General features: G+C 40.5%; 1 protein-coding gene across 1 annotated transcript; it reads right to left on the bottom strand.

Moving 5' to 3' along the window:
• Nucleotides 1–576: 576 nt before the first annotated feature.
• XRCC2 (X-ray repair complementing defective repair in Chinese hamster cells 2) lies at nt 577–8,544 on the bottom strand (the record flags this gene model as incomplete). Its single annotated transcript, XM_010147698.1, has 2 exons — nt 577–1,546; nt 8,463–8,544. Coding segments are annotated over 2 exons (798 nt in total), but the record flags the coding sequence as incomplete, so codon positions are not given.
• Nucleotides 8,545–9,024: the final 480 nt, after the last annotated feature.

Here is a 9,024-nt window from a genome sequence, read left to right as displayed (position 1 = left end):
TGTGTATACATCTAAAAAAAAACCCCACCCAACAAAAAAACAACCCCCCACACCCAAAACAACCCACACTTCATTATTTTCAAAGACTAAACTGATGCGTGCAGCACAAACTCACAAGTACCCAGAGCTGGGTCTTCAGTTTTCTTTCAGTTATGGAAATCAGGCCTCCATTTCTGCGATCGCTGTAGATTCTTCAAACCCAGATGTTTGTAGGGGTCAAAACACCTGCAATCCTTGCTTCTCCAGGCACGTGCTAAATTAACCAGAGAGGCTGCGAGCTGGGAGAAGCGTGGCCAGGATTACCACGAAGTAACAGGCTGTGAAAATGAATCCTCTTCTTCAGGCAAAGGCATTTCATATGCCCCAGGCTACTGGGAATAACCCAAGACCAATATTTATAAAGAGGGAACACTTGCCTTTCTGCAGTCTCCCCACGGACACTGGGGTCCTATTGGTGGAGCTTGGAAGGCGAGTGGAAAGCAGCAAGACCCAGAAATGAAGTCAGTGCAGTTGGCTGCATATCAGGTAAGTCAGATTACTGAAGGATACTAGTTTAAAATGTCTTTGGTTATCTTTTTCTTGATTTAACCTCTTTATGCATTAAGCACAAACAAGTAATTTCAACATTCTTCGCTAGCTTGGACTGAACATCTACAGTAATTCAAAAGTTTTACCATTTCCTGCCCTTCAGTGAATTTTAAGAAAATGGTGACAAAACTTGTTAATCATCCAGCAACAGCCAATTAGTTTAAAAAGGTTCTAAAAACTACTTAGACCTAATCAGGCCTTAAGCACCAGGATTTGCTGCACAATTAAAAAACAAACCTCAGTTAAAACTGAACTCCACATTCTGCAATGCCAAATGAACGTTTTACTACCTGGTTTCTTTTGAGGTGGCAAGAAACGACTGTAAAACCTTTGCTGTTGCCAGAACTACACTGCTTCGAGAAAAATATCCTGTGGGTTACCAGCTGTTGCCATGATTTACAAAGATAAGGTCGATAGTCTGTATCGCTTTCACGCTGAAATTTTAAAGGAAAAAAGCTGTCTGCAGAGTTTGTAGATTTCTGCATAAGTGTCTGGGTTGTCGCGAAGAGGGCTAAGTGATGATCCCTCACTAGCTTTTCCAGAAAGTTCACACACTTCCTCAGATTCATCTCCTGCAAGTTAAGACTCTCCCCGCCATTGCTTCTGTCTATCCAGTAAAAAGCAGATATGCTATCTACGATCAAAAGGCAGAGAGAGGGGTGAGTGCAAAACAGGTTTTCTAAAGAGTAGAGAGTGAGGAGTAACTGAGTGCTACTACTGCAGTTCACCAGAAAAAGCCTTCCCAGGCATCGCTTTATCATTTCTTCCGTCCTCTGCGCCAATCTGTTCTCCAGGATGGTGACTAGGCGGAGCATGTCAAAATGGTAGTCTGTATCGATGAACATGACTTCTACTTCCAGTCCTCCTCCTGATTTTGGAATGATGCAGCGAGCTAGCAGGTGATAAAGCATTTCTGTTTTTCCTGTTCCTTCTGGACCATGGAATTCAATGACATCTCCTGTTCAAAACCAAAGCAGCAAGTTGTCAGGTAAGAGCACTTACAGCTCAGAGCTGGTTTTCAGTGTTCTCCAAACGAATACGCACTACTCCACTAAATGGAAAATGCAGTTTTTAAGAGTTTGATATCCATACATTTGTTTAAATCCTGCTTAGCTGCTACCAAGAGAAATTTCAATTTTCAAGAAAGGCCTATAAAGCGAGAAAAATCAGCTTGGAATTAAGGTTGCAAAAACCCCTCCAATAGCATCTAGGCATTAAGAAATACTAGTTGTTTAGTTCAAATAAACAAGTTTTAAATAGAATCAATCGCTCAGAGTCAATGATTCAGCATTAGGACACAGGGGTTACAGAATGATGTTGAGTAATTTGCTAACTGTTTGGTCATTAATAACTTAGCATGAGTAGCTAGATTTGCTGAAGCCTTAGGCCTCAAGCTGTAGATGTCCACTTAGACATGTTTTTGGCTGGGATGGAGTTGATTTTCTTCTTAGTAGCTGGTACAGTGCTACGGTTTGGATTTAGTGCGAGAATGGTGTTGACAACACACTGATGTTTCAGTTGTTCCTAAGCAGTGCTTGTCCCAAGCTTATTCTGGCAGAGGGAGCATGTGCACAAGAGCACAAAGCAGGAGATACAGAGGCCACAACCATCAACAAGGCGAGAACAGTCAGTAGCACGTCTGAAGACAGAGAAATAATCCAGTAAGTTGTTAGAAGACCCCAGACCAAAAAATCACCCTTGGACTCAGAAGGCAAGTGAGGGGCAGGTGCATGGATTATAAGGGTGTAATTGCCCAGAAAAAGATTCAATATCTGAGGCTCTGCTACAGGAAACAATGGGCTGAGCCTGGAAGGAGAGAAGCTCTTTAGGGTGAGAATGTTTGTGAAAGCAGTCAGAAGGGGTACCCGTTGGTTCACTGGAGTCACCTGCTGCAAAGGGACTTAGGTCCTAGCCGTTAAAAGACTCAGGCAGTGAGTATGCAACTCCTCGGAGGGTGTATGAGTGCTCGAGTGGTCTCTCCTTTAACAGAGGACACTGGTATCAATAAAGGGTTGGCTACTGGATTTCATCTATCATTACAGGTAGATGAAGGCTGAAAAAGAAGCTGCTACACAAATGTGGCTAAGAAACCATCTATTTATCCATGTGCACAAAATTAAGAAATAAAAAAGTAGAGGACAAGCAGAACAAAAAGAAGTTGTCTTATTAGAGGTCCTAACCATGTTGGCACATCTACTTTTATAGCACAGTCCTTCCACATTTCACGGCTGCTATATGCTTGCTCAATATCTGTGCATGCCACCAGACACGAACAGGTAAAGAACACCAGTATATTTATTTAGCACTTATATTCTTCTGTGATGATCATCCTACGAAACTGCTTCTTTTGACAAGGGGGACTCACAGGCTCCTTTAACACCAGGCAATGACTCCACTGTCTGAAGCTAAGGATCTCTGTTCACTAACTGCCTGATCCACGTGGGTCAATAAAATATATGTCACATAAATTTAAAACATTAATTAGAAAAAGCATTACACTTTACTAGGAAACCTGTTCTTTTGTTGGATGTGAATGCAAGATACTCTAAAGTCTTTTCCAAAGTCATCTTATGTCTTAGAGCAAGACTCTAAAAAAAGTTAATTTATTAGTTGCTCTTTATAAATTTCTAATTTAGGAAACTGGATCATTTATTTATGACATTTTAGACTTTAGGCAGAAGTGTAAAGACATGGAGTATGGAGAATCACACAACTGTAACTGCAGGAAGGTGAGATTTCTATGGCCTTGGCAAGTGCAAATGGCATAACAGCTTTTCACAGGGGGGATGCAAGAGTAGAGAATTAATTGCAACTTTACTTCAACGTGTTTGTGCCTGCCTGAGTTAACAGGGTTTTTCAATTCATTACTCAACTTCCAGAGGATGCCCTTGCTCCTAAGAGTGTATAATGTCAAGATACAGCATGGGATGAGGGGCAGAGGGTGGCGGGCAAGAAAGGAAGCTCTTTACCCACTGCAAATGTTGAATTTACAATTTACACCTGATGTGACAACTCTATCCATTTCTGTGGCACTCAGACTGCCTGCCTCTCCGTGATGAAATCCCCTGCTGCTCCACAACTGCAATTCTGTTTTTATGAATTTCTAATACTTTGAAATTTATCAAAAGGCTTGACTGCCTCCCAGACCCTTACTTATCTGTTCTGAATGGCTCTCCCCACTTTTCAGATGAAAGGCGACTACACTTCCTGAGACATAGTCTTCCTTTTCTTTTCCTGCTCAGAGGTTGCAATGTCCAACTCTGCCCCTTGCAGCCAGCAGCTGCTTTACTGTCACCCATAGGGTACCAGTGACTTAACCACACCTTGTTAGGATAAGGTACCAGCTTAGAAGAACTCCTAAATGTAGGAACAACTGCCTAAGGCACCTCGTGCTAAGGAACAAAGCATATCTTCCGTCTGCCACTGGCTTCAGCACAAGACTTCTGCCACCCTGACTGGCATTTCTGAATCCAGATCGCTAGCTGACTGGGGTCACGAAGCAATACAGACTGCTTCACCTAGCTTTACAGCAAAATATGACCTGTTTAAGGAGAAACAGCAACTCTGTATGGCCACTCAGAAGCAGCAGTGAGCAAATCTAAGTTACTGTTTGGTAATTATTAAAAAAAAAAATGAAATAAATGCTTGACTTTATCCCTTTGAAGACATTTTATCAGGATGTCTGTCTGTCACCTCCTATAAAACTTTACGTAAGGGAACTGTAATGCACAGAGTAACACAGGATGAGCTTTTATTGGCAGAACTAACATTCATTTCAGCAAAAATTCGAAGTTGAATGAAAGATCGTTCGTAGGAGGTCTTGTGTTGGTGGTTTATACATTTCAACAGCAAGAGAGCTGAGCACCCTTCAAAGCTTGTTCAGTATTGCTGAACAAGACACATATCTGGGTTGTAGTTTGAGCAAAACACTTGTTACTCTGAAAAGAGTAACAGCTTGGACCGTAAGATAACCTCAAGAGAGCTGGGCATTGCTGTGCCTTCATGATTATCAAAGAGGCTGCCCACAAGAAGAACGGGTGCAAAACAGAAGCCACTTATAGTAACATCTAAAAATGTAGGGTTTCATTAAATTAGCAACGGGGCTGCTAGAGTAAGATAAGAGGGAAAGTTCATCCTTCCAGATCAGAGCGGACAAACCATGACACAGCAGAGGAGGAAGGGTGGCCAACAGTGTTGTCAAGAAGCCTCTGACACCCTCCAATAGGTCATGGGAGAAACTTCAGGATAGTACTAACCTCATCCATTAATGTCAAAATACCTGAAAGGAGGATTACTAAAGAGATTCTTACGGGATGTAAACACTGAGAGACAGAGTAAGAACAGACGCTTCAACATGGAAGAAAGTTAATGGGAAATTTTCTTATTAGAATAGGTGTTGCACATTAAAACCAGCAGTAGACAAAAGTTCCGTTAGCTTGGCAAAACGTGTAGAAGACAAATTAATTGGGTTAGTAAAGACTTAAGACTGTGAAGATTTAACAGATCATGATGGAGAAGCAGAATGATTTCATATGAAATTCAGAGTTTTAAGGAGTAACCCAACACGTTGCTTGGCTCACGACAGATTGAAGTGTCCCACTGAGCTCAAATGAAAGGGTACAACAGTCCACTGCCACGCAAAGGCATACGGGATAAACTAAATGATGTTGCCTAAGCTTAAATATTTATGTAACGCTAGTATATTTTTAACTTAAATGTGGTGCTGAGTCCTGGTCATCAATTCAGTGTTATCTTTTGAATGAGAAGAGCCTTAAGCTTTGTCAGTAATCATGACACTAGGACATGCTTGTAAACTATTTTCTGAGGCTGCAGTTACAACAGGCTATTGGAATACTCAGTAATAGCTCTGCAAGACTCACATCATCAGTTACCTTGAAGTTACCGGACTAGTAATTCATAATACTGTGCAGAAGCTGTCACTAATATCTGTGCCATTTATAAGGGCTAATATTTATTCCAAATTCATGCTGGGTGTCGTACTATTGCTGAACATCAGAGCTTTATACCTACACCTCCATAGCAGTGGCACAAGAGAAATATGATTGACGATAGTGGAAGATTATTTAAAGCTCGTGCCACCTTTGCTCCATTCCAGTAGACCTTAAATGGTACGTAGTTAACATAGTTATGTGTTCTTAAATATGCACGTCCATCATAATTAGAAGCAGTGACTAGAATATCACAGCAGTACCTGCATTAGCTGTTCCTGTTTTATAGTACTCTGACATACATGTTATGAACGCTTAACTATGCTGTAACATTTGGAGAGTTCAATGAAATTTCATATATATGCTTGTTTGTTTCAAATACCATCAGGAAAAGGAATAATTTATGTCTTGGCATTGCTTTAATCATACCATTTTAGATTAAGAACCGTTCAGTACAGACCTCCTGGGCAATGTATTACAGTATTCCACAGTGACCTACTAAAAGTCAAGTTCATGACAAATGGAGAGGTAGGTTTTCAATAGGGATTTAAGATTGAATAAAGGAAACACACATCAAAATAACACATGGACTTAGATAAAGAGACACACTGTGGTATTAAAAGACAAAGCAAAAATGTAATAAAAGGTGTAGTCCATTTATGTATATAAAGATCTGTGCTAATATGTTATGCAGCTTCAATAATGTCAGCCATAAGCATGACCAATAATCATAGAATCATAGAATGGTTAGGGTTGGAAGGGACCTTAAAGATCATCTAGATCCAACCCCCCTGCCATGGGCAGGGACACCTTGTACTAGACCAGGTTGCTCAAAGCCACATCCAGCCTGGCCTTGAAGACATCCAGGGATGGGGCATCCACAGCTTCTCTGGGCAACCTGTTCCAGTGCCTCACTACCCTCTCTGTGAAGAATTTCTTCCTGACATCTAATCTAAACCTCCCTGTTTTCAATCTGTACCCGTTGTCCCTTGTCCTATCACTACCGGCTCTTGTAAAAAGTCCTCTCCCAGTACCCTTGTAGGCCCCCTTCAGATACTGGAAAGCTGCAATGAGGTCTCCTCGGAGCCTCCTCTTCTCCAGGCTGAACAAGCAGGAGATAAGGATAATAATTGATGCCATTTGTGAAACACAGAAGAAAACCAGAAGAGCTTCAGAAGCTCAATGACCGTGTTGGCACAGGGAAACCAGTGACGAATTTAGGTTTCCAGCCATCTCAGAAGTGAGGCTCTGCAACTCTCTTTGGACAGACTCGAACAACCTATATATCTTTAAGATCAAATCTGATATTGGATGAATAGAATTATGTAACACTCTGGACTGTGACGGCAAGGGCAATTACTGATCCCCAGGAAGGATTCTTATAGTCTATTCTACCAGAACACGGGCAGTTTAGTCTCAAATACTTGTTTCTTGTCAAGCTCATTAAAAAACAAATAGACTGAAAGATCAGCATTTTCTATTACTGCGTTTTTTCAAAACAAAAATATCTCATCTTTTAAAAAAATTGTTAAGGCTTCAGCAGCCTTGTGAAGCATATACCAGTTTCACTACTGGTTTTTAATTCTTATTCTGAGTAACAAAGCAGTTCAGAATTTAGAGCATTTAAATAATCTTCTCCGCTCCATTTGCACTGGATTACCGGTATTTCTCTCCCCTTTATCTTTTTTTATATTGCATTTGAAACTTTCAAGGGCAGGAATCATATATTTCTAAACCCCTAATGTACTCTCAAGTGCTGCAAAATAACACACGAGTAGTCTCACAGTGACTGCATTTGTAGACTAAGCATCATCTCTCATCCAATTATCTTGATTCTTTTTACTGCTTTTTCTGCTATTTCTTTTGAACCTTCTGTAATTTGCGGGAATTCAAACTGCAGACAAGTATGTCGATAACCGCTGCAGCCACAGCCTTTTCATATGAAATCCATTCATACATACACTCAACAACTCGGGTACCTCACAGCATGATCCTTACAGTTTGCCATACATGCTCCTTTTCTAACTATAGATTCCTAGTTTCTGTGTAATCAGAGTTGTCCATCACCCACTGTGATAGCCATGAAATTTCACACGACCTGGAAAAACAGCCTGACTTCATGAATAACCAAGGAATTACTAAATGTGCTAATTTCTGTTTCGCTCAGCAACTTCTTTCATTAAACTATCCAGTCCTGACATTAAAACTTCTTGCTAGAAGAGTCTACCTTAAACTTGCACTGACATCACTGGGAGGCAGCCCAATTTCTCCAATTTGAAATTCCCATTTATTCACCGAAGGTCTATATAAGCCATGTTGATCCTAACTTTTCCCGCAAACTCATTCTGCTGACTAGGACCTATGTTCATAATGGAATTGCTTCCAAAGTTCCATCTAAGTATAATCTGGATTTTTCAGGCCAAGACAGAATGGTTTGATGACTTGGCTTTACTGAAAAATAGTTAGCTCATGCCCTTTTCCCTAACTGATCCAGACTACCCCATATCCCTGAGCTCATTGCTATTTATTAAACCCTGAGTTCCTTAAACTCAAAATTTGAAAGTTTCTGTGTAACTGCAGACTTTGTGGTTATTTTTTCAGGCCACTGATTAAGAAAAAGGGGTTAAATGACAAATCTAGAACAAATTTCCGTAAAACTACTAGAAACAGACCAACGTACTGGGTATTTACTCACACCTATATTTTGATACTCATAAAGTTGATATTTTAAACTCCATTTAATAATGTTCAGAATGGCAACTTTGTGTTATTTCATGATATCTAGTTTGCATAAAACTACATCAACAATTGAAACTCTGAATCCAGGGCAAAAAGATCTACTTGTATGCTTATCTCTGTCATACTGCTCTGAGACTACTTTTACAGCAACATTTTTCCATAAATGGGATAAAGATACATTTTTACCATGCACAGGAGATCCTTCCTCAGCAAAGAGATAAGGTTCAAGATTCTTCAGACAGCTTCTGCCCTCGAGTCGTGCAAGTAGCTTTAAAAAAGACAGAAGAGATGTGCTGTTAACTCAAAATAAAGGACCTTGGGAATCAAATGTAAAAGACTCCGAGAACTGGGAGTTTTCCATGACAGCTCTATCAAAAGATTAATTTGATTTTAAAAATGTTTCATAAATACATATGGAAACCTAGATTACAGCAACAGAAGGTTCCATCTTTACAAACGATTAGCACACAGATTCAGTGGCAATAGGGAGCGGATATACATGAGGCAAAATAAAGCTGAGGAAAGAAAAAGATGGCAATAGGGATCACCGCTGGTGCACAGCAGTGCTGCCATTTGCCAGAACAAAGGGAAGGGACATCATGTAACGCTGTAATAACCATCACCTCCACAACAAACTACTGGCTGAGAGGTGGAACATTACCCATCGTTCGTCTCCTGAGTCAGACCCTCTGAGTATTTATACGTAAAAGCATTCACGTTTCATCCTGCACCTGGGTTGGGGCAAGCA

The sequence above is a fragment of the Eurypyga helias genome, unplaced genomic scaffold, assembly GCF_000690775.1.
Source record: "Eurypyga helias isolate BGI_N326 unplaced genomic scaffold, ASM69077v1 scaffold16972, whole genome shotgun sequence".
NCBI lineage: Eukaryota > Metazoa > Chordata > Aves > Eurypygiformes > Eurypygidae > Eurypyga > Eurypyga helias.
The sequence above is the reverse complement of the archived record's forward strand: the minus strand, read 5'-3'. Positions and strand labels throughout refer to the sequence as shown.